Source organism: Cottoperca gobio, chromosome 6 (genome assembly GCF_900634415.1).
Source record: "Cottoperca gobio chromosome 6, fCotGob3.1, whole genome shotgun sequence".
NCBI classification, from domain to species: domain Eukaryota; kingdom Metazoa; phylum Chordata; class Actinopteri; order Perciformes; family Bovichtidae; genus Cottoperca; species Cottoperca gobio.
The window spans coordinates 5,328,056-5,354,018 of record NC_041360.1 but is presented as its reverse complement, the minus strand read 5'-3'; the positions used below and the strand labels follow the sequence as shown (position 1 = coordinate 5,354,018).

Below are 25,963 nucleotides of genomic sequence, written 5' to 3'. Positions count from 1 at the left end.
TGAGAAAATCTTGAAACAGTTAAAAATGCCCATTTCCACTACAGGGCAATAATTAAGAAGTTTAAAGCAACAGGAGATGTTAGGAATCAGCCTGGAAGAGGACGTGTGTGTACATTGATGCCACACACCGTGAGGAGGATGGTTCCACTGGCAAAAGAATCTCCAAGGATCACAGCTGGAGAATCCAGCTTTGGTGCAAGATATATCTTACCCCTTTCATTTAGCAAAACATCTCGCTGCATATTAAAAAGAACAGCTGAATGTAAAATGTGAATCCTGTATGTGAATAACTGATGAAGTGTAATGAGCAGAAAGACACAAGTCCTAGTAGGACATGTGTACAGTCGAGTCACAAGTGTTTCTGTGTGCTCAGGTTCCGTGTGTTGATAGAGATACTGAAACCTGACAAGCCAGATGCTACAGTGTCCCTCAAGGGTCAAAAATACCTTGATGTCCCTGCTCTGGCCAATCGGGACTGCAAGATTTCTTTCTTTACATACAGAGAGGGGCAATACAACGCCAAGGTTTGATCACACACACATTTCTGTGACCGGATCTGAATATTTATAAGCCTTTGTCCTCACAAACTATCCTTTTCCCTCCTCTTCAGGTGACGTTCCGTAATGAGGAGTCCCGTGAGTACTTGTTCTATCTTGTGACCTTCAAGGCCACATCTCCAGGAGTCCTGTCCACCATAGAGCTGGTGACCGCTGTCCGTCAGACGGCCTCAGCCATTGTACAGGTGGAGAACCCCCTGACCACAGTTACCTGCCTCACTACTGAGTGTAAATGCTCTGACATCAGTGCCCCACCTCAGCACACTGTGCCACGACAGTGCAAGGTGGATATTGACTACATCTATGTTGGTTCTGAAACAACAACTGTGTGCTCACAAACCAACTTTCATTGACACTCTATGTGTGTGTGTCCTCTCTTTAGGGCTCTCTGACCTTCGAGTACCTGCCCCTACGTGCAGGCGAGTCTACAGCCCGGCTCACTCTGTTTAGTAATGATCTGGGCTACTTCCACTACGATCTGCTTCTCAGAGCTCTGCCCGCACCACAAGAGAAAACCGTCCACTTCAGCACTTCTCTGGGCAGCAGCCAATCCGTTCCTGTTAAGTTTATCAACTATTCGCGCTTCAAAACTGCGTACTCATGCAAGGTATGGAAATATCAGACATTTCCTAATGCCTTGGAAATTTAGGTGCACACCATGTCCTTGTGATATTGTGTGTTTTGTTCTGCTGGTCTTGTTCTTACTGATGGATACAGGCACTGGATAGTGTCTTTCAAAGGGACACTTCACCAATTTTACAAGTACACATCAAGTACACTACTCAGTCTGTGAAAACTATCTTATAACGTGTGGAAATCTTTTATTTTAGCAGTTGTGTTTTTATATAGGTGCATTTGCCCTATCAAGATGCTGGTTGTACAATGACATTGTTAACCTACAAAGTGAATAAATATCTGTTCTGTATTGAGTCATAACTAAATCTAAAAAGAATGGGATGTATTTTCTTGTCATTGTCAACACAAAAGGAGAATATGCTCCGAGTTTCTTCATCCTTCATACTCGTGACAGTGATGTTCACACCTACTGTATATACTACAGTGTGGAGCTAAAACAACATATACTCTATTACTTTACATCCCTGCACAAGTACAGCTTCTGTATGCATGTAATATCCTATGATTTTAGCTTACATCAATGTATTCTCCATAGAAGACATGAAGATAGGTGACTAACTGAGGAGCCAGACAGCTGAAGCCATGTTTAAATAGCCCATTCATTCTTTTCTTAGATCTTAAGGCCATTGCCACAAGTTGTGTTGGCTGTGGGACTGAGTCTGAACCCTCTGACGTTTGAATTAGTCACCATTATGAAGTTATCAGTTGTAAAAAAGTTGAAAATAAATAGTACAATAAACTGCAAGTTGATTGCTGCAAATATGCTGTGGGACTTGAATGCTGACATTCATTTTTCTTTTAAAGTTGGGTTTGGCAGTTTATTTTGGCGTAATTCTATAATAATCTTTCAGTATAATGTAATTCAAGTGTTCGAAGAGAAAACTAGACTTCTGCACCTCCTCTTGACTCAGTTTTCAGGCTAAACTATTAGCAACATTTCGCTCCAGGACAGTAATTCTCACTCTCTCCCACTATACAATGGCATCAGGATCACTTCACGATCGGGATGATGTTTGTAATGAATAACTAGTACTCGTAAAGGTTACTGTATAAAGTGTGTGCATATGCCCGTGCTGGGTGGGCTCTAGTGGATTACAATATACTAAAATGTATCATGGAATTTTTGCCCAATAACCATCCATCCATCCATCGTTATCCGGGGTCAGGTCGTGCGGGCAGCCGCTCCAGTAGAGAGCCCCAAACTTCCCGTCTCCGGGCCACATCCGCCAGCTCCGACTGGGGGATCCCGAAGCGTTCCCAGGCCAGTGAGGAGATATAATCTCTCCACCGAGACCTGGGTCTTCCCCAGGGTCTCCTCCCAGCTGGACGTGCCTGCAACACCTCCCTAGGGAGGCGCCCAGGTGGCATCCTTACTATAATAATAATAATAATAATAATAATAATAATAATAATAATAATAATAATAATAATAATAATAATAATAATAATACATTTCTAAAGCGCCTTTCAAAGCTAAAAGCAATCTCAAGGCGCTAAAATGCAGGACAACAACAACAACAACAGACATAAGATTTTACGGAAAGGCTTTTGTGAAAAGAAAGGTTTTTAGGCTCTTCTTGAAGGAATCGGTGGCCTGTGGAGCCCTCAGGTGTTCTGGGAGGGAATTCCACAGGTGAGGAGCGGCTGAGCAGAAGGCCCGATCGCCCATGGTGCGGAGCTTGGTCCTGGGGGGGTGGAGCAAAGTTTTTTTAGAGGAGCGGAGATTGCGTGTGGAAGTTTGTTGGGGGAGGAGTTCCTTGAGGTACGGAGGAGCAGTTCCATGTATGCACTGATGGGTGAGGAGGGAGATTTTGTATTCGATCCTGAATGCGACAGGAAGCCAGTGGAGGGAGTGGAAAATGGGTGTGATGTGGTTATATTTTCGCACCCTCATCAGGATCCTAGCGGTGCTGTTCTGGATATATTGGAGCTTTTGAAGGCTCCCGCTTGGAATCCCGATGAGGAGAGCGTTGCAGTAGTCCAACCTTGAGGAGACAAAGGCGTGGACGAGTTGTTCAGCATCTGACAGGGAGAGTATGGGGCGGAGTTTTGCAATGTTCCTGAGGTGGTAGAAGGAGGTCTTGCACAAATGTTTGATGTGGGTGTCAAAGGTCAAATGAGGGTCAAATATTACACCTAGGTTGGTGACTGATGGTGATAGGGGTATGTTTTGACCAGAAAATGTGATGTGGGTTATGGGGGAAGACTGGACCTGGTGTGGTGTGCCAACTAAAATAGCCTCTGTTTTTGAGCTATTTAATTGAAGGAAATTGTCTTTCATCCAAGCCTTTATCTCCTCAAGGCAGGTGTTCAATGAGGATGAGGATGATGATGATGATGATGATGAAGATGATGAAGATGTCGACAGTGGGGCTGCATGTGGCATCGGGTCGGTTTTTATATATAGCTGTGTGTCATCAGCGTAGCAATGGAATGGTATTCCATGCTGGGTGATTACACGGCCAAGGGGTAGAGTGTAGAGGGTGAACAGAGTAGGGCCAAGAACCGACCCTTGAGGGACACCACAGGTTACTGGGTGTATCTGCGAACTTCCACCTCCCAATGATACATACTCTGTTCTTCCAGAGAGGTAGGACTGGAACCAACTCAGGGCGGAGTCAGAGAGTCCGATGGTGTAGTGGAGGCGCTGAAGGAGGATCTGATGGTCGACCGTGTCGAACGCTGCAGTCAGATCCAGGAGGATGAGGAGAGATGGGGAGCCAGTGTCAGCCGCCATCAGCAGATCGTTTGTGACCCTGACCAGAGCTGTTTCGGTGCTGTGGGCGGAACGGAAACCGGACTGGAATTTCTCAAAGAGGCAGTTGGCTTTGAGATGGTCCTGAAGCTGGGCTGCAACTACTTTTTCCAATACCTTTGATAAAAATGGCAGGTTGGAGATGGGTCTGTAGTTGGTGAGGATATCTGGGTCTAAGGTGGGTTTTTTGAGAAGAGGTCTGATGACGGCAGTTTTTAGAGAAGATGAGACATGACCAGTCTAGAGCGAGAGGTTAATGACTTTGGTGATCAGGGGGCTTAGAGCACAAATGTTGGATTTTATCAGGGCTGTGGGAAAAGGGTCCAGTGCGCAGGTGGAAGGTTTCATCCTGCGGATGACGTCCTCAACCTCTTGCTGAGAGATCTCCAAGAAGATGCGAAGAGGCGGGAAAATCCCAGGCTGTGGGTTGACAGTGCGGACAGACTGAGCAGAGGAGCTGGAGAGAAAAGAGCGGATGGTGTCAACTTAAGTCTTGAAGAAAGTAATAAAGCTATTGCACTGCTCTTCTGTGGTGTCGGTGTGTGAAAGAGTTTGTGGCCTGAGGAGATGATTTATGGTGGAGAACAACTGCTTGGAGTTTCCAGGGTTTTTATCGATGATATTGGAGTAGAACTGTGTCCATGCGTTTCTGAGTGACTCTGAGTAGGCTTTTTGGTGTTCTTGAAAGGCTAATCTATGAACACTGAGTCCAGATTTTGTGAAACGCCTCTCCAGTACACGCCCAGCTGCCTTCATGTTCCGTAGCTCTGAAGTGAACCAGGGGGCTGAGCATGAGAAGGTGACTGTCCGAGTTTTCACCAGAGGGTGGAGATCCAGGATATTGCTCAGTGTTCTATTGTAGAAATCCACTGATTCACTGACTGTTGTGAAGTTTGCAGAGGGGATTTGCTGGAGGTCCAACGTCATGATGTCTGTGTTGATGTTTTTAAGATTTCTGAAATTAATTTGGCGTTTGGGCTTGGTCTGGTGAGACAATTTCAACTTCATTGAGATGACCTTGTGATGTACTAGATGCCCGAACCACCTCAACTGGCTCCTTTCAACGCAAAGGAGCAGCGGCTCTACTCCGAGTCTCTCACGGATGGCTGAGCTTCTCACCCTATCTCTAAATCAGACCCCACCTATAACACCAAAGTTATGGTGTCTGAATGTTCATTAAAAATGACAAATGTATCAATGTAATCACAGATATTTATTTGCTCTCATATGATCCCCTTCTTGTTATCTCTCTCCTGCAGATGGATTGCCCGGACTTCATAGTGGCCAGACCCCAGGTGGGGTCAGAGTCCAGCGTGGAGGTTTGTTTTGAACCTCATCAGCTGGGGCAAGTGAGAGGCCATCTCACCCTGTCCTCGGGAATCGATGATGGATACGTCTTTCCCTTGCAAGGGACCTGCCTCGTTCCCAACGCACAGGGCCCGTTTAGCATCAAGGCTGGTCGCAACATTACTATCCCCTTCAAGAATGTATTCCTGCAGACCACCACCTTCTCTTTTCAGGTAAAGAAGTGATGACCTGAGGAATATCCTGAATTAATAAAAGTGATATTTTTGGAGGAGCTTTAGTGTCACAGACAATGAAAGCGATTTATAGTGTTTCAAATCAATGGCTGTGCAGAAAGCCAATACATTTGTTGACATCCAAGCAAATATTTTTCAGTTCTGGGTGCACTGCCAGCCAGCATGAAGCAAGCAGCTTTACATTTAGCCTGGAAAAGTTACAGTAAAGAGGGTGGTGCAGTCTGGCTTTTAGACTGTGACTCTTCACACCTCAAGCTTCAATAAAATGCAATTTTATATATTTCCATAACTTTATATTATATTTGTAATGAACCTGAGCCTTATTCACCCTGCTCCTAGGTGAACAACCCCTGTTTTACTGTCAAAGAGGTGGACACCATCCTATCCAAAAAGACCCAAAACATTGTGGTGTCCTTTGAAGCCCCTCCAGGAAGCTTTCCGGGGCCGTGGTTTGGCAAGTTGACCATCTCCAGCCAGCGCTTTGAGGGCCAAAGCAAACCTTGTTCTTGGGGCTATTACCTGAAGGGTTACCGCCCTGAGTCATCTTAGAGATATGTACTCACATAAACACACTTACTGTACACATGCAATTGTCTATGCAGACACACACACACACACACACACACACACACACACACACACACACACACACACACACACACACATAGGAACAAACACATCAGATGCTAAATTAAAGGCACAGGAAACCATTTGGACTCCAGCTGTAACTTATTTTTATGATGCTTCAGTTGAAAGTGTTGAAAATTATTTATCCAATGACTGAACTCCAATGCCATAGTCAATAAATAGCCAGAATTGCCCTGTGTAATGTTTATATGGTTAAAATAATTGCTTGTCACAAATGTTCATAAATATTTGAATAGTCAACTGAATAAAACCTGCAGAGAAAGCCTGCCCATGCCTGTCATTACACACTTGTTTCCACACAGGGGCAGTCATGTCAAGTGAGTTCACCAATTCTGTGCTTCTGTTGAAAAGGTGTATTTTATCTGACTTTTTCTTTTTGCCTTTTGGTCATCCTCGAGCTGTATATTAAAGTGTCACCTAGTAGTTACATTTTCCAAACCACTCTTTGTGTTGTTAAGACACACAGAAAATTGCAGGCAAGACTAGTTACTCAGCAGAAAGGGCAGAGCTGGAGGTGATGCTCATTACCAAAGGTTAGATTTGTCACATCACACAGACACACACACACACACACACACACACACACACACACACACGCACACACACACACACATACATACATACACACGCACACACATCTAAACTTCTAATGAGGAGCTACACTGACAGTTTAAGAGACACTCCTCTTACTCCAAAAGAGAATCCTCTGATCCTCCCATTGGAACAAAATGAGCCACACCTCCTGCTGTGACTGTTATATAGAAGTCAGGAAATACAGAATCGTCTTTGTTCATATTGGATATTAAACAGAAGGAAAAACGTTGTGTCACAACCCTCAGCTTGCTTCTGGAAGCCAAAGAGGAGCAATGTTACTGTATTCCAGATTGTCCTAAATGGTTTCTAGCTTTATTAGAGCATTGATGGATGTGTCTACTCACAACACCCTGACTGAAGATCAAAAAGCAACAGTTTTACATTTTAGAAAAGATAAATAGTTGAAATCACTCATATATACAAATCATTGTACCCTACAGGAATATAGATTAATAATAGTGTCTTAATACGATACAGTAAAAACTAGTAACTGCACCAAAGTCATTATAAACTCTCCAAACCTTAAAAATGTCAGCCCCTATAAGAATATGATTAACATTTTCCTTTAGATAGATAATATTGGGGATGGGTGGGTGTGTTTTGGGGTTGGGTGCTGTGATGTAACAGGGGAGATGGGGGGTGGGGCTTCTCTCTCCCCCATAGAGCGCAGCATGAGCGCTCCGCAGCAAAAGGATGTGTGAGCAGGCAGCGCGCTACTGTAGGGACGGAGTCCACAAACTGCTCAACAAAGAACAAGCCAAACTTCGAGCCCAAGAAAGCCACGAGCAGCCGAAACCCGTAGCCGGTCAGGACAGCGAGTCCGCGACGGCAGCGCAGTCCGGAAACAGCGGAGCCCAGCCCGGTGGAATCGACGGGCTCGTCCGCTGGATCGTCACCAAAATGAGCGACAACAAGAACATCTCCAGCCGGGAGTACGCTTCCAGCAAGGAGGAGGTGGCCGTGGCTCAGGAGCAGTTCTTCGCCCCGGAACCACGGAGAGGCATCTCCGTTATTTTAGATGTGAGTATAAAGAGCCGCCGGGCAGTGGTCAGCCTGACAGGTTGGGTGGGAGGTTGAGTTGTGCGGGATAAAGACATCCAGTGCGTACGGAGCGGTGCAGTGCGCACTTACGCACAGAAACCATCTTACAATTTACCGTAAAGGGTTATAGCTCGAGCTCAGAAGCTTATTTGCCTGGTTAATGAACAGAATGCTACTGCACGTGTCAGTTGGTGATCAAGCCTTTGATCCCCCGACAGTCTCAGATCACTGCAATACTATCGTTCTCCTTGGTGCCCCGTCCAAAAATGTACTGCACATGTCTGTTGACCAAAACTCCCTTAAACTTGGCTCAATGTGTGCATTTCTTTTCTACATCATTACAGAAGTCATCATACATTCAGCTCAGTGCAGTTTAGCGTTACTTTTGGTAATGATTATACTTTGAGTTCAAAGAAAGTCCGACGCGCACCCCCAACGCTCAGCACACCCATAGTACAAGCAGCACCAGTAGGTCAGTTTGCCTGTTCGGATGCTAAAGGCAGTTTCATTACAACAGTTAAATTATTAAAGAAAATGTATTACTACCAAAACATTTTATTGATCTCGTTGTTACAGAATCCAGACCAAATATTTACTGTCAGCTGATAAACCTGTACAAATATACAGTCTATTCTGTATTGGAAGTGGCAATTACGCAGCAATTGATTAAATTTAGGTCAGCTCATCAATATTATTGGGTTATTTTGTATCACTGCCCCACTAAATATTTCCCCTGTAGACTAGCTGATGTTGCTTTTAAAGCTTTAATGTGAAGAACACAAAAGAGAAAAGTAGTTCAGTTTCCTCAGACCCTGACCACGAGCCAAATAGATAAAGAAGGGTTACATGGGATTGGAAACCAATTATGATGAAGACCAGAGGGCCAATGTATCCTAGTACCCTAGTAAACAAATTCTGTGTGTTTGCCTGTGTTAGTGTGTAGAGGGGTTGATGGGGGTGTTGTCTGGTTTGCGGCTGATACTCCCTCCCTGAAGCTGTGCACTTCTGCATTACAGCAGGGTTTCTGAAGCTTTTAGTTCAGATCCATATTGGCTCTTTGACCTGTTTCACAGGAACAGCTGTTAATAGATAGCCTACTGTATTTCTGAAGTTTGGGTTTCAGGCATGAAATATTTAAGAAAAATAATTGAAATTCTACATGTTCATGTTCAACATTTCTTTCACCATTTCAGGCACAGTTAGCACACAAGCTTCAGCAGTGAACTCTTTCTGGCATTTTCTCTCAGGCTCACTTTCTGCATTGGCTTGAACTTTGAAATGTTAAATGTTTGTGCAATTTTTTCAATATTATTGACCCCAGCATTATTAACATGGTGAAGAAGTCCACACCAAAGAGATTGAGCGATCGCTGTGTGTGTGTGTGTGTGTGTGTGTGTGTGTGTGTGTGTGTGTGTGTGTTGTGTGTGTGTGTGTGTGTGTGTGTGTGTGTGTGCCTGCAGGCAGCATTGTGCTCATTAGACTTTCTGTTTGCTTGTTTTGTCATCCTTTGCCGTTCTCGTCTTCTCCTTTTTTCCTACCCTAATGGACCTTTATTTCTGTGCTTTAAACTCCTTTCATTCTTTTTTATTCCCTTGTCTTCTCCCCCTACTTCCTTCTCATCTACTCTCCTTTCCTCCACATCCTTATTGTTTTTCTCCTCTCCTCTCTCCTCAACCATACCAAATAAACCATCCATCCATCCATCCATCCATCGTCTACCGCTTATCCGGGATCGGCCAGTGAGGAGATATAATCTCTCCACCGAGTCCTGGGTCTTCCCCGGGGTCTCCTCCCAGCTGGACGTGCCTGGAACACCTCCCTAGGGAGGCCCCCAGGTGGCATCCTTACTAGATGCCCGAACCACCTCAACTGGCTCCTTTCAACGTAAAGGAGCAGCGGCTCTACTCCGAGTCTCTCACTGATGGCTGAGCTTCTCACCCTATCTCTAAGGGAGATGCCAGCCACCCGTCTGAGAAAACCCATTTCGGCCGCTTGTACCCGTGATCTCGTTCTTTCGGTCATGACCCAGCCTTCATGACCATAGGTGAGGGTAGGAACGAAGATCGACCGGTATATTGAGAGCTTTGCCTTCTGGCTCAGCTCTCTTTTCGTCACAACGGTGCGGTAAAGTGACTGCAATACCGCCCCCGCTGCTCCGATTCTCCGGCCAATCTCTCGCTCCATTGTCCCCTCACTCGCGAACAAGACCCCGAGGTACTTGAACTCCTTCACTTGGGGTAATGGCTCATTCCTTACCCGGAGTAGGCAATCCACCGGTTTCCTGCTGAGAGCCATGGCCTCAGATTTGGAGGTGCTGATCCTCATCCCAACCGCTGCACACTCGGCTGCGAACCGATCCAGTGACTGTTGAAGGTCACAGACCGATGATGCCATAAGGACCACTTCATCTGCAAAGAGCAGCGATGAGATCCTCAGGTCACCGAACTGCAACCCCTCTCCTCCACGACTACGCCTCGATATCCTATCCATAAAAATCACGAACAGGATTGGTGATAAAGCGCAGCCCTGGCGGAGGCCAACATTCACGGGAAACGAGTCCGACTTACTGCCGAGGGACCCGGTCATACGCCTTCTCCAGATCCACAAAACACATGTAGACCGGATGGGCGTACTCCCAGGCCCCCTCCAGGATCCTTGCAAGAGTAAAGAGTTGGTCTGTTGTTCCACGACCAGGACGGAATCCGCATTGTTCCTCTTCAATCAGAGGTTCGACTACCGGCCGAACCCATCTTTCCAGTACCTTGGAGTAGACTTTACCAGGGAGGCTGAGAAGTGTGATACCCCTGTAGTTGGCACGCACTCTCTGGTCCCCCTTTTTAAATAGGGGAACCACCACCCCGGTCTGCCAACCCCTAGGCACTGTCCCAGACTTCCACGCAATGTTGACGAGGCGTGTCAACCAAGACAGCCCCTCAACACCCAAAGCCTTCAGCATTTCTGGACGGATCTCATCAACCCCTGCGGCTTTGCCACTGTGGAGTTGTTTGACTACCTCAGTGACTTCCATCAGGGAAATTGACGATGATCCCCCATCAGCTTCCAGCTCTGCCTCAACCATAGAGGGCGTGTTAGTCGGATTCAGGAGTTCCTCAAAGTGCTCCTTCCAGCGGCCGATAACCTTCTCAGTTGAAGTCAACAGGGTCCCACCCTTGCTGTACACAGCTTGGATGGTTCCTCGCTTCCCCCTTCTGAGGTGCCGGATGGTTTTCCAGAAGCACCTTGGTGCCGACCTGAAAGTCCTTCTCCATAGCTTCTCCAAACTTCTCCCACACCCGCTGCTTTGCCTCTGACACGGCAGAAGCTGCCGCCCTTCTAGTCCTTCGATACCCTGCAACTGTTTCCGGAGTCCTCCCGGATAACATAACCCGGAAGGACTCCTTCTTCAGTCGGACGGCTTCCCTGACCACCGGGGTCCACCACGGTGTTCGAGGGTTACCGCCCCTTGAGGCACCTAAGACCTTGAGACCACAGCTCATCACCGCAGCTTCAGCAATAGAGGTTTTGAACATCGCCCACTCAGGTTCAATGCCCCCAACCTCCACAGGGATGGCTGAAAAGCTCCGCCGGAGGTGTGAGTTAAAGATCCCCAGGACAGGGGCTTCCTCCAGACGTTCCCAGTTCACCCGCACTACCCGTTTGGGTTTACCAGGTCTGTCCAGAGTCTTCCCCCACCCCTTGATCCAACTCACCACCAGATGGTGATCAGTCGACAGCTCCGCCCCTCTCTTCACCTGAGTGTCCAAAACATGCGGCCTCAGATCAGATGATACGATTACGAAATCGATCATTGACCTTTGGCCTAGGGTGCTCTGGTACCACGTGCACTTATGAGCATCCTTATGTTCGAACATGGTGTTTGTTATGGCCATTCCATGACTAGCACAGAAGTCCAACAACAAACGACCAATAAATAAATAAACCATCAATTCTTAATAAGGTTAGGAGATAGAACAGTCTCCCTCTGTCTCTGTCATCTGTTTCTATTTTGTTCAATCTCTTTCTGTTTCTCTCTTTTGCTGTCTTTCCTTTTCTTCTCACTCTGTATTTATGTTACAACTCACTACACACACACACACCAACTCCTCATCGCAACATTTTCCCTCCTCTTCAAGCCTGTCTGTCTCCAGCAGCTCCAGAGTTGGCTGTTTTCTTTGGAGTTGAGTGCGTCCCAGGGTGCCGCCGGAGAGAGAGAACAATGCAGAACAGCTTGTCATTTGAAACGTTGTGCGTCTCGGTAGTTAATGATTTTCACTTCGGCCTCTTCAGATGGCTGCAGTCACTGCATGAATGCACCGCATAGTTTTAAAACCAATAAACGGGTGGAGCAAAGGAGCTCTAGACTACACTGACATTTGTACAAGTCCATTGCTAAATAATTAGTAAGCTAGTTTGGTTTTTAAACTTGCACCCTGATGGTTTCTATATGCAGTCATGATTGCTGTCAAAGTAAGTCAATCTATTGCTGCAACTAATAATTAGCTCGCGAGCCATATATGGCTCTTTCGATGACGCCATATGGCTCTTTCGATGACGCAGACAATTTTGAGCTCTGTTTTGCGAAGGGCGGGGTTTCGCTCCCGACTCAAACACACGTGCGCACACACCTACAGTCAGAGACAGAGCGGAGGAAAGGAGAGGAGTCGCACGGACCTCGGACTATTTTGATATTCCATTTAACAGTTGATAATGGAACTTTCTTTCTGATAGTTTCATTCAATTCTAAGTGAGAAGTCCTTCAGTTCTGCTCTCAAGTGTGACCGAAAATAATCAGTTTACTTCCACATAGAGATACCCCACAAACAATCTTTCCAGTACCACCCACCCTGTAGGTTGGAAAGACGTCTACAGTTGTCAGTTTTGTCCTTTACTACATACATGTCAAACTCAAGGCCCGTGGACATGTAACCATAACCATAACCGTAACCATGATTGATGCATGACATTAATAATTATACACACACAGTGTAACTCCATGCATGTCCCTCTCACTTTCTCATTCCATCTTCTGCGTCCCCCTCACCGTGTCTTCCACCTCTTCTCTGTCATTGTACCGTCTCCTGGCAGTTGTCACTAGGAACAGTTTACATCACACTCTGATGAAAGCATAAGAGCGGCCACTTTCAATTCCATAGGGAAAGAGGCTTTCACTGCAGCTATAAATAAGCCCCCAGAATCACAGACATAGAATGTGGTGTACACATACACAGCAAGTAATCATCAATCAGTTGTAGATCAGAGGCTTTGTTCTGTGTGTGTACATAATAATTGTGAGTTTTTATCTTCTGCTACACCAGTAAATTTCTCAGTCCCGTGGCTCCTAACAAGTGTTATCACACACCACTGCACTGTATCTGGTTTAGACACACTTGGTGTGTTTTTGTGTGCGATTGTGTGGACTGCACAAGTTAACAAATTGAATGGAAGACGGAACATTTTTATTTGCAGTTATTCCCCCACTGGGTTCTTTTTTCCTACGAAGAATTTGTCATTGCGTTCTACTTAAAAGAAAACACCAAATTATGAATGTTTAACCATTTGTCACAAATTTGACTTAATTAGTTAATTAATTTCTGCTCCATTGACAGAGATATCAATTTTCTAAAAAAAATTATGCTTCAGCTTCAGTCTTAAAATACAGGATGTTGAACTGTTAGAAATGACATCTGACGTAGCTTTTTATTTAGTTAGTTAAATTTCATCAATAACTTCTAAACCAAATCGCTTCCACTGATGTTTAGTATTTTGTCTTTTTCTGAAGAAAATATTTTCTTGAAAAAAATAAGAGAAAGATTTAGTTTCATACAGAAATGACATACTAATTAATCGATGTATTTAGGTTTTTTTTTTAGAAAACCAAACCCTTATGCTACTGTCCTTGACAATTGAACATTACTATAGTGTCACTATATCTAAACCATCTCAAAAATGCATAATGGCATTTCCGTATTTCTGTACTCTTGGTACAGTACAGTCAGTGCACGCCTAGAAAATTCCTTAAAAAGGACTACATATCCAATCTGGCCTGAAAATACCTCGGGATCCCAAAGGAAGACCTGGAGGATGCAGAAGTGGAGGAGAGCATTTGGGCCACATTGCCAAGCCTGCTTCTACTGCGACCTGACCTGGATCAGGAAGTAAAATGAATGGATGGATGAACGGTACGCTGAGCAATCTCACAGGATATGCCTTTTCGTGGCTTGTTGGTCTAGCGCAGGGGTCCGGAACCTTTTTGGCTGGGAGAGCCATAAAAGCCAAATATTTTCTAAATGCATTTCCATGAGAGCCATATAGCCTATTTAATAAAATTGAATACAGCTTTATGCATGCATTTTTTAAGTAGGACATACATTTTTAAAGTATAACACTTCTTCGAGTAGTCTGGTTCATAATTGGTGAGGTTAAGCTTCATACAGGCGTTGAGGCTTCCATCAGTTAAACGTGAGTGTAGGTTGGTCTTAATGTTTCTCAGATGCGAGAAAGACTGCTCACATGCATATGTAGAGCCAAACATGGTCAATATGGCAATACTCACATGCTGCATTGACGTATGTGACCGGAATCTCGTTCCAAGTTTTTAGAATCAGCTGGTCTTCAGGCTGAAGTTTTTTCATTTCTGTCCACTTGTGTTCACTCGCCAGCTCTGCTCAGTTATGTCCACGAGATAGTGAAACTGCAGGAGCCACTCTGTGTTAGCTAGCTCAGGATGCTCGACGCCTTTCATTTCGAGAAAAGTCCGGATTTCACTCAGGCAAGCGGCAAAACGGCTGAGCACTTTCCCCCTTGACAACCAATGCACATTGTTGTGTAAAAGCAGGGATAATTATTCCCAACTTTTATCCTGCTCTCTGCACAGAGGCAAATTCCTCTGTCCACGTGGCCTGGAACGTACGATAATCCTCATCTTTTTTTCTTTTCGACATCTTTTCTGTCTTAGAGGTTGGAAGCAGATAAACTAGCTGGCTACCTGACGAAAAGGAGGAGTTTATTTCTTGACCTTTCAACGACCCGTGTCGTTCTGCATTATCCAATTAAGTTTTGATGTCGATTATTTTATATTTGGAATTTTATTTTCAAAACGAATTTCTGCTAAATGTTTTACTTTTACATTATTTATTAATTGTTAATCGTGTTAAAAAATGTCAGCTCAAAAATAGTGTGCGAGCCATATGGCGTCATCGAAAGAGCCATATATGGCTCGCGAGCCACAGGTTCCCGACCCCTGGTCTAGGGGTTTGACTCTCGCTTACGGTGTGGCAGGACCCGAGTACAAATCTAGAACAAATATTTCGCTTTTGTTTAGGTAAGGGGTTTAATTGAAATTTGAGACTGTGTCACAAAAAGTATGCTGTTTATAAATGTCCACATGATGCCATCCTTGCAATTAAGATGAATTGGTCAACTAACTAACTTTCAGATGAGAATGTTGTTGGGGAATAGTCATTGTGCTGCAATCCGCTGTTTTGACTTCAAATCTGAAGGCATCACGATAATACCCAATGCTTAATTTAAAGTCCACAAAAGAATCAACTTCATCCAGATGGAGAAATTACAAGACGCTTGTCTTCATGAGCATTTGAACATCATGCTGGCCTGACGACCCAGGTTCCATGCTGTAACAGTCAGCTTTCTGGGCTCTAAATCCAGTGATCCAAGTTCAAGTCTTGTTGGAACCAAGCTCCTTTTGTTCATACAACAAGTATGGTGAATAGGCAGTAAAGCCATTAAACTTCTCAGATTTGATCAGAAAACCAGAGACAAAGCTTTCGGCAGTCAATTTGCATTTTGACCGTCAGGCAAGCCTTAACATAAGCCCTCAAAATGGCTTGCTTACACCAGGTGTCTCGGCTCACCTTTAGAGACAGTTGAGCTGCTCAGATGTTCTAGAGCAGGGATCGTCAACGTTTTTCGGGCCAAGGACCCCCAAACTGATGGAAAGATGGCGCAGGGATCCCCTACTATATATATTGTATAAAATTGTGTTTTTCATTAAACTGGGACTAGATCCATGTATAAACATAGCTACCCTGGTATTGTGCATTCAATACTAAACTATTCAATTAATACACAGGTTTATATATTCATGTTTTTATTTTAAACATGTGCAAGGTACAGGGTGGCCACTGTCAGATAATTATCTGTATATTTTCGAGTCTTCTCTCATTTGCGCTTACCCTTATCAGCTGCTACATCAGCAGCCACTTGCATTTTCAGAGGTGGTTTCTGAGGTGGAGGGTATCTTACTTGTGCTTGTGGAGTGCTTGTGCGGGTCCTCCTCTTTGTGTACAGGTCTAGGCTAGTCTCGTGGTGTGAGTGAACCGCTACCCAGCTTGAGAGAGCTCCCTGCTGTTGCTGAATGTGTGCATTGCTGACTGAAAGATAATGTCTTCTGCCTCCATTTATCCGTTTGCTACAATATGTTGGATTCATGTTAATGTGTATTTAAAGACATTTAAATTTCTGAATAAAGAAAAAAAAGATTAAACAATATAAAAAATGGTCTAATCAACCAAAAGTTTTGCGACCCCTGCAGTACCTCCACGGACCCCCTAGGGGTGGGGAAAAGGTGAGGACTCAAATGCAAGACGGCAGACAAGGAGATTAACAAAAAGAGGGCTTTATTCCAAAAAGCTTACAAAATAGCAAAAATCCCGATCATGACACTCTGTACACGGCTAGAGAATCCTAAAAGGACTTCATATCCAATGTGGCCTGGGAATGCCTCGGGATCCCCTAAGAAGATCTGGTGGATGCAGAAGTGGAGGAGAGCATCTAGGTGACTTTACCCGAGCCTGATTCGACTACTATTGGACCTGGATAGGGGAGGACATTTACGGATGGATGGATAAATCCAAAATAATAAAGTGGGAAATGGTATGCCTGTTTTTTCACAGGAACAGCTGTTAATAGATAGCCTACTGTATTTCTGAAGTTTGGTGTTTCAGGCATGAAATATTTAAGAAAAATAATTGAAATTCTACATGTTCATGTTCAACATTTCTTTCACCATTTCAGGCACAGTTAGCACACAGCTTCAGCAGTGAACTCTTTCTGGCATTTTCTCTCAGGCTCACTTTCTGCATTGGCTTGAACTTTGAAATGTTAAATGTTTGTGCAATTTTTTCAATATTATTGACCCCAGCATTATTAACATGGTGAAGAAGTCCACACCAAAGAGATTGAGCGATCGCTGTGTGTGTGTGTGTGTGTGTGTGGTGTGTTGTGTTGTGTGTGTGTGTGTGTTGTGCCTGCAGGCGCATTGTGCTCTAGCTTTCTGTTTGCTTGTTTTGTCATCCTTTGCCGTTCTCGTCTTCTCCTTTTTTCCTCCCCTTGGCCCTTTTTTCTGTCTTTACTCCTTTCATTCTTTTTTTTCCCTTGTCTTCTCCCCCTCCTTCCTTCTCATCTACTCTCCTTTCCTCCTCCTCCTCTTTTTTTTTTCTCCTCTCCTCTCTCCTCAACCATACCAAATAAACCATCCATCCATCCTCCATCCATCGTCTCCGCTTATCCGGATCGGCCAGTGAGGAGATATAATCTCTCCACCGATCCTGGGTCTTCCCCGGGGTCCTCCTCCACGCTGGACGTGCCTGGACACCTCCCTAGGGAGGCCCCCAGGTGGCATCCTTACTAGATGCCCGAACCACCTCAACTGGCTCCTTTCAACGTAAAGGAGCAGCGGCTCTACTCCGAGTCTCTCACTGATGGCTGAGCTTCTCACCCTATCTCTAAGGGAGATGCCAGCCACCCGTCTGAGAAAACCCATTTCGGCCGCTTGTACCGTGATCTCGTTCTTTCCGGTCATGACCCAGCCTTCATGACCATAGGTGAGGGTAGAACGAAGATCGACCGGTATATTGAGAGCTTTGCCTTCTGGCTCAGCTCTCTTTTCGTCACAACGGTGCGGTAAAGTGACTGCAATACCGCCCCCGCTGCTCCGATTCTCCGCCAATCTCTCGCTCCATTGTCCCCTCACTCGCGAACAAGACCCCGAGGTACTTGAACTCCTTCACTTGGGGTAATGGCTCATTCCTTACCCGGAGTAGGCAATCCACCGGTTTCCTGCTGAGAGCCATGGCCTCAGATTTGGAGGTGCTGATCCTCATCCCAACCGCTGCACACTCGGCTGCGAACCGATCCAGTGACTGTTGAAGGTCACAGACCGATGATGCCATAAGGACCACTTCATCTGCAAAAGCAGCGATGAGATCCTCAGGTCACCGAACTGCAACCCCCTCTCCTCCACGACTACGCCTCGATATCCTATCCATAAAAATCACGAACAGGATTGGTGATAAAGCGCAGCCCTGGCGGAGGCCAACATTCACGGGAACGAGTCGCGACTTACTGCCGAGGGACCCGGTCATACGCCTTCTCCAGATCCACAAAACACATGTAGACCGGATGGGCGTACTCCCAGGCCCCCTCCAGGATCCTTGCAAGAGTAAAGAGTTGGTCTGTTTTTCCACGACCAGGACGGAATCCGCTTGTTCCTCCTCTTCAATCAGAGGTTCGACTACCGGCCGAACCCATCTTTCCAGTACCTTGGAGTAGACTTTACCAGGGAGGCTGAGAGTGTGATACCCCTGTGTTGGCACGCACTCTCTGGTCCCCCTTTTTAAATAGGGGAACCACCACCCCGGTCTTCCAACCCCTAGGCACTGTCCCAGACTTCCACGCAATGTTGACGAGGCGTGTCAACCAAGACAGCCCCTCAACACCCAAACCCTTCAGCATTTCTGGACGGATCTCATCAACCCCTGCGGCTTTGCCACTGTGGAGTTTTTACTACCTCAGTGACTTCCTCAGGGAAATTGACGATGATCCCCCATCAGCTTCCAGCTCTGCCCTCAACCTAGGCGTGTTAGTCGGATTCAGGAGTTCCTCAAAGTGCTCCTTCCAGCGGCCGATAACCTTCTCAGTTGAAGTCAACAGGGTCCCACCCTTGCTGTCCACAGCTTGGATGGTTCCTCGCTTCCCCCTTCTGAGGTGCCGGATGGTTTTCCAGAAGCACCTTGGTGCCGACTGAAAGTCCTTCTCCATAGCTTCTCCAAACTTCTCCCACACCCGCTGCTTTGCCTCTGACACGGCAGAAGCTGCCGCCCTTCTAGTCCTTCGATACCCTGCAACTGTTTCCGGAGTCCTCCCGGATAACATAACCCGGAAGGACTCCTTCTCAGTCGGACGGCTTCCCTGACCACCGGGGTCCACCACGGTTTTCGAGGGTTACCGCCCCTTGAGGCACCTAAGACCTTGAGACCACAGCTCATCCCCGCACTTCAGCAATAGAGGTTTTGAACATCGCCCCATCAGGTTCAATGCCCCCACCTCCACAGGGATGGCTGAAAAGCTCCGCCGGAGGTGTGAGTTAAAGATCCCCAGGACAGGGGCTTCCTCCAGACGTTCCCAGTTCACCCGCACTACCCGTTTGGGTTTACCAGGTCTGTCCAGAGTCTTCCCCCACCCCTTGATCCAACTCACCACCAGATGGTGATCAGTCGACAGCTCCGCCCCTCTCTTCACCTGAGTGTCCAAAACATGCGGCCTCAGATCAGATGATACGATTACGAAATCGATCATTGACCTTGGCCGGGTGCTCTGGTACCACGTGCACTTATGAGCATCCTATGTTCGAACATGGTGTTTGTTATGGCCATTCCATGACTAGCACAGAAGTCCAACAACAAACGACCAATAAATAAATAAACCATCAATTCTTAATAAGGTTAGGAGATAGAACAGTCTCCCTCTGTCTCTGTCATCTGTTTCTATTTTGTTCAATCTCTTTCTGTTTCTCTCTTTTGCTGTCTTTCTTTTTCTTCTCACTCTGTATTTATTGTTACAACTCACTACACACACACAACACCAACTCCTCATCGCAACATTTTCCCTCCTCTTCAAGCCTGTCTGTCTCCACAGCTCCAGAGTTGGCTGTTTTCTTTGGAGTTGAGTGCGTCCAGGGTGCCGCCGGAGAGAGAGAACAATGCAGAACAGCTTGTCATTTGAAACGTTGTGCGTCTCGGTAGTTAATGATTTTCACACTTCGGCCTCTTCAGATGGCTGCAGTCACTGCATGAATGCACCGCATAGTTTTAAAACCAATAAACGGGTGGAGCAAAGGAGCTCTAGACTACACTGACATTTGTACAGTCCATTGCTAAATAATTAGTAAGCTAGTTTGGTTTTTAAACTTGCACCCTGATGGTTTCTATATGCAGTCATGATGCTAGTGCTGTCAAGTAAGTCAATCTATTGCTGCAACTAATAATTAGCTCGCGAGCCATATATGCTCTTTCGATGACGCCATATGGCTCTTTCGATGACGCAGACAATTTTGAGCTCTGTTTTGCGAAGGGCGGGGTTTCGCTCCCGACTCAAACACACGTGCGCACACACCTACAGTCAGAGACAGAGCGGAGGAAGGAGAGGAGTCGCACGGACCTCGGACTATTTTGATATTCCATTTAACAGTTGATAATGGAACTTTCTTTCTGATAGTTTCATTCAATTCTAAGTGAGAAGTCCTTCAGTTCTGCTCTCAAGTGTGACCGAAAATAATCAGTTTACTTCCACATAGAGATACCCCACAAACAATCTTTCCAGTACCACCCACCCTGTAGGTTGGAAAGACGTCTACAGTTGTCAGTTTTTGTCCTTTACTACATACATGTCAAACTCAAGGCCCGTGGACATGTAACCATAACCATAACCGTAACCATGATTGATCAGACATTAATAATTATACACACCAGTGTAACTCCATGCATGTCCCTCTCACTTTCTCATTCCATCTCTGCGTCCCCCTCACCGTGTCTTCCCACCTCTTCCTGTGTCTTTGTACCTTCTCCTGCAGTTGTCACTGGAACAGTTTACATCACACTCTGATGAAAGCATAAGAGCGGCCACTTTCAATTCCATAGGGAAAGAGGCTTTCACTGCAGCTATAATAAGCCCCCAGAATCACAGACTGAATGTGGTGTACACATACACAGCAAGTAATCATCAATCAGTTGTAGATCAGAGGCTTTGTTCTGTGTGTGTACATAATAATTGTGAGTTTTTATCTTCTGCTACACCAGTAAATTTCTCAGTCCCGTGGCTCCTAACAAGTGTTATCACACACCACACTGCACGTATCTGGTTTAGACACACTTGGTGTGTTTTTGTGTGCGATTGTGTGGACTGCACAAGTTAACAAATTGAATGGAAGACGGAACATTTTTATTTGCAGTTATTCCCCCACTGGGTTCTTTTTTCCTACGAAAATTTGCATTGCGTTCTACTTAAAAGAAAACACCAAATTATGAATGTTTAACCATTGTCACAAATTTGACTTAATTAGTTAATTAATTTCTGCTCCATTGACAGAGATATCAATTTTCTAAAAAAATTATGCTTCAGCTTCAGTCTTAAAATACAGGATGTTGAACTGTTAGAAATGACATCTGACGTAGCTTTTTTTATTTAGTTGTTAAATTTCATCAATAACTTCTAAACCAAATCGCTTCCACTGATGTTTAGTATTTTGTCTTTTTCTGAAGAAAATATTTTCTTGAAAAAATAAGAGAAAGATTTAGTTTCATACAGAAATGACATACTAATAATCGATGTATTTAGGTTTTTTTTTTAGAAAACCAAACCCTTATGCTACTGTCCTTGACATTGAACATTACTATAGTGTCACTATATCTAAACCATCTCAAAAATGCATAATGGCATTTCCGTATTTCTGTACTCTTGGTACAGTACAGTCAGTGCACGCCTAGAAAATTCCTTAAAAAGGACTACATATCCAATCTGCTGAAAATACCTCGGGATCCCAAAGGAAGACCTGGAGGATGCAGAAGTGGAGGAGAGCATTTGGGCCACATTGCCAAGCCTGCTTCTACTGCGACCTGACCTGGATCAGGAAGTAAAATGAATGGATGGATGAACGGTACGCTGAGCAATCTCACAGGATATGCCTTTTCTGTGGCTTGTTGGTCAGCGCAGGGGTCCGGAACCTTTTTGGCTGGGAGAGCCATAAAAGCCAATATTTTCTAAATGCATTTCCATGAGAGCCATATAGCCTATTTAATAAAATTGATAACAGCTTTATGCATGCATTTTTTAAGTAGGAATACATTTTTAAGTATAACACTTCTTCGAGTAGTCCATGTTCATAAATATTTGAATAGTCAACTGAATAAAACCTGCAGAGAAAGCCTGCCCATGCCTGTCATTACACACTTGTTTCCACACAGGGGCAGTCATGTCAAGTGAGTTCACCAATTCTGTGCTTCTGTTGAAAAGGTGTATTTTATCTGACTTTTTCTTTTTGCCTTTTGGTCATCCTCGAGCTGTATATTAAAGTGTCACCTAGTAGTTACATTTTCCAAACCACTCTTTGTGTTGTTAAGACACACAGAAAATTGCAGGCAAGACTAGTTACTCAGCAGAAAGGGCAGAGCTGGAGGTGATGCTCATTACCAAAGGTTAGATTTGTCACATCACACAGACACACACACACACACACACACACACACACACACACACACGCACACACACACACACATACATACATACACACGCACACACATCTAAACTTCTAATGAGGAGCTACACTGACAGTTTAAGAGACACTCCTCTTACTCCAAAAGAGAATCCTCTGATCCTCCCATTGGAACAAAATGAGCCACACCTCCTGCTGTGACTGTTATATAGAAGTCAGGAAATACAGAATCGTCTTTGTTCATATTGGATATTAAACAGAAGGAAAAAACGTTGTGTCACAACCCTCAGCTTGCTTCTGGAAGCCAAAGAGGAGCAATGTTACTGTATTCCAGATTGTCCTAAATGGTTTCTAGCTTTATTAGAGCATTGATGGATGTGTCTACTCACAACACCCTGACTGAAGATCAAAAAGCAACAGTTTTACATTTTAGAAAGATAAATAGTTGAAATCACTCATATATACAAATCATTGTACCCTACAGGAATATAGATTAATAATAGTGTCTTAATACGATACAGTAAAAACTAGTAACTGCACCAAAGTCATTATAAACTCTCCAAACCTTAAAAATGTCAGCCCCTATAAGAATATGATTAACATTTTCCTTTAGATAGATAATATTGGGGATGGGTGGGTGTGTTTTGGGGTTGGGTGCTGTGATGTAACAGGGGAGATGGGGGGTGGGGCTTCTCTCTCCCCCATAGAGCGCAGCATGAGCGCTCCGCAGCAAAAGGATGTGTGAGCAGGCAGCGCGCTACTGTAGGGACGGAGTCCACAAACTGCTCAACAAAGAACAAGCCAAACTTCGAGCCCAAGAAAGCCACGAGCAGCCGAAACCCGTAGCCGGTCAGGACAGCGAGTCCGCGACGGCAGCGCAGTCCGGAAACAGCGGAGCCCAGCCCGGTGGAATCGACGGGCTCGTCCGCTGGATCGTCACCAAAATGAGCGACAACAAGAACATCTCCAGCCGGGAGTACGCTTCCAGCAAGGAGGAGGTGGCCGTGGCTCAGGAGCAGTTCTTCGCCCCGGAACCACGGAGAGGCATCTCCGTTATTTTAGATGTGAGTATAAAGAGCCGCCGGGCAGTGGTCAGCCTGACAGGTTGGGTGGGAGGTTGAGTTGTGCGGGATAAAGACATCCAGTGCGTACGGAGCGGTGCAGTGCGCACTTACGCACAGAAACCATCTTACAATTTACCGTAAAGGGTTATAGCTCGAGCTCAGAAGCTTATTTGCCTGGTTAATGAACAGAATGCTACTGCACGTGTCAGTTGGTGATCAAGCCTTTGATCCCCCGACAGTCTCAGATCACTGCAATACTATCGTTCTCCTTGGTGCCCCGTCCAAAAATGTACTGCACATGTCTGTTGACCAAAACTCCCTTAAACTTGGCTCAATGTGTGCATTTCTTTTCTACATCATTACAGAAGTCATCATACATTCAGCTCAGTGCAGTTTAGCGTTACTTTTGGTAATGATTATACTTTGAGTTCAAAGAAAGTCCGACGCGCACCCCCAACGCTCAGCACACCCATAGTACAAGCAGCACCAGTAGGTCAGTTTGCCTGTTCGGATGCTAAAGGCAGTTTCATTACAACAGTTAAATTATTAAAGAAAATGTATTACTACCAAAACATTTTATTGATCTCGTTGTTACAGAATCCAGACCAAATATTTACTGTCAGCTGATAAACCTGTACAAATATACAGTCTATTCTGTATTGGAAGTGGCAATTACGCAGCAATTGATTAAATTTAGGTCAGCTCATCAATATTATTGGGTTATTTTGTATCACTGCCCCACTAAATATTTCCCCTGTAGACTAGCTGATGTTGCTTTTAAAGCTTTAATGTGAAGAACACAAAAGAGAAAAGTAGTTCAGTTTCCTCAGACCCTGACCACGAGCCAAATAGATAAAGAAGGGTTACATGGGATTGGAAACCAATTATGATGAAGACCAGAGGGCCAATGTATCCTAGTACCCTAGTAAACAAATTCTGTGTGTTTGCCTGTGTTAGTGTGTAGAGGGGTTGATGGGGGTGTTGTCTGGTTTGCGGCTGATACTCCCTCCCTGAAGCTGTGCACTTCTGCATTACAGCAGGGTTTCTGAAGCTTTTAGTTCAGATCCATATTGGCTCTTTGACCTGTTTCACAGGAACAGCTGTTAATAGATAGCCTACTGTATTTCTGAAGTTTGGGTTTCAGGCATGAAATATTTAAGAAAAATAATTGAAATTCTACATGTTCATGTTCAACATTTCTTTCACCATTTCAGGCACAGTTAGCACACAAGCTTCAGCAGTGAACTCTTTCTGGCATTTTCTCTCAGGCTCACTTTCTGCATTGGCTTGAACTTTGAAATGTTAAATGTTTGTGCAATTTTTTCAATATTATTGACCCCAGCATTATTAACATGGTGAAGAAGTCCACACCAAAGAGATTGAGCGATCGCTGTGTGTGTGTGTGTGTGTGTGTGTGTGTGTGTGTGTGTGTGTGTGTGTGTGTGTGTGTGTGTGTGTGTGTGTGTGTGTGTGTGTGTGTGTGTGTGTGCCTGCAGGCAGCATTGTGCTCATTAGACTTTCTGTTTGCTTGTTTTGTCATCCTTTGCCGTTCTCGTCTTCTCCTTTTTTCCTACCCTAATGGACCTTTATTTCTGTGCTTTAAACTCCTTTCATTCTTTTTTATTCCCTTGTCTTCTCCCCCTACTTCCTTCTCATCTACTCTCCTTTCCTCCACATCCTTATTGTTTTTCTCCTCTCCTCTCTCCTCAACCATACCAAATAAACCATCCATCCATCCATCCATCCATCGTCTACCGCTTATCCGGGATCGGCCAGTGAGGAGATATAATCTCTCCACCGAGTCCTGGGTCTTCCCCGGGGTCTCCTCCCAGCTGGACGTGCCTGGAACACCTCCCTAGGGAGGCCCCCAGGTGGCATCCTTACTAGATGCCCGAACCACCTCAACTGGCTCCTTTCAACGTAAAGGAGCAGCGGCTCTACTCCGAGTCTCTCACGGATGGCTGAGCTTCTCACCCTATCTCTAAATCAGACCCCACCTATAACACTCTAAGGGAGATGCCAGCCACCCGTCTGAGAAAACCCATTTCGGCCGCTTGTACCCGTGATCTCGTTCTTTCGGTCATGACCCAGCCTTCATGACCATAGGTGAGGGTAGGAACGAAGATCGACCGGTATATTGAGAGCTTTGCCTTCTGGCTCAGCTCTCTTTTCGTCACAACGGTGCGGTAAAGTGACTGCAATACCGCCCCCGCTGCTCCGATTCTCCGGCCAATCTCTCGCTCCATTGTCCCCTCACTCGCGAACAAGACCCCGAGGTACTTGAACTCCTTCACTTGGGGTAATGGCTCATTCCTTACCCGGAGTAGGCAATCCACCGGTTTCCTGCTGAGAGCCATGGCCTCAGATTTGGAGGTGCTGATCCTCATCCCAACCGCTGCACACTCGGCTGCGAACCGATCCAGTGACTGTTGAAGGTCACAGACCGATGATGCCATAAGGACCACTTCATCTGCAAAGAGCAGCGATGAGATCCTCAGGTCACCGAACTGCAACCCCTCTCCTCCACGACTACGCCTCGATATCCTATCCATAAAAATCACGAACAGGATTGGTGATAAAGCGCAGCCCTGGCGGAGGCCAACATTCACGGGAAACGAGTC

General features: G+C 45.3%; 2 protein-coding genes across 3 annotated transcripts in view; both read left to right on the top strand.

The window, feature by feature from the left end:
• The window catches only part of hydin (HYDIN axonemal central pair apparatus protein), a 102,169-nt gene extending 95,767 nt beyond the window's left edge, over nucleotides 1-6,402 (top strand). Inside the window, exons 90-94 of the mRNA XM_029433246.1 lie at nucleotides 374-524; nucleotides 611-841; nucleotides 940-1,164; nucleotides 5,208-5,468; nucleotides 5,829-6,402. Coding sequence (XP_029289106.1) covers nucleotides 374-524; nucleotides 611-841; nucleotides 940-1,164; nucleotides 5,208-5,468; nucleotides 5,829-6,038 — 1,078 coding nt within the window. The 3' untranslated portion in view covers nucleotides 6,039-6,402. The remainder of the gene's footprint in view (nucleotides 1-373; nucleotides 525-610; nucleotides 842-939; nucleotides 1,165-5,207; nucleotides 5,469-5,828) is intronic.
• A 16,582-nt stretch (nucleotides 6,403-22,984) lies between these two features.
• The window catches only part of necab2 (N-terminal EF-hand calcium binding protein 2), a 121,232-nt gene continuing 118,253 nt past the window's right edge, over nucleotides 22,985-25,963 (top strand). For both annotated transcript variants that reach the window (XM_029433911.1, XM_029433910.1), the window contains exon 1: nucleotides 22,985-23,342. In XM_029433911.1, the coding sequence (XP_029289771.1) occupies nucleotides 23,016-23,342 (327 nt within the window). In that variant the 5' untranslated portion in view covers nucleotides 22,985-23,015. The remainder of the gene's footprint in view (nucleotides 23,343-25,963) is intronic.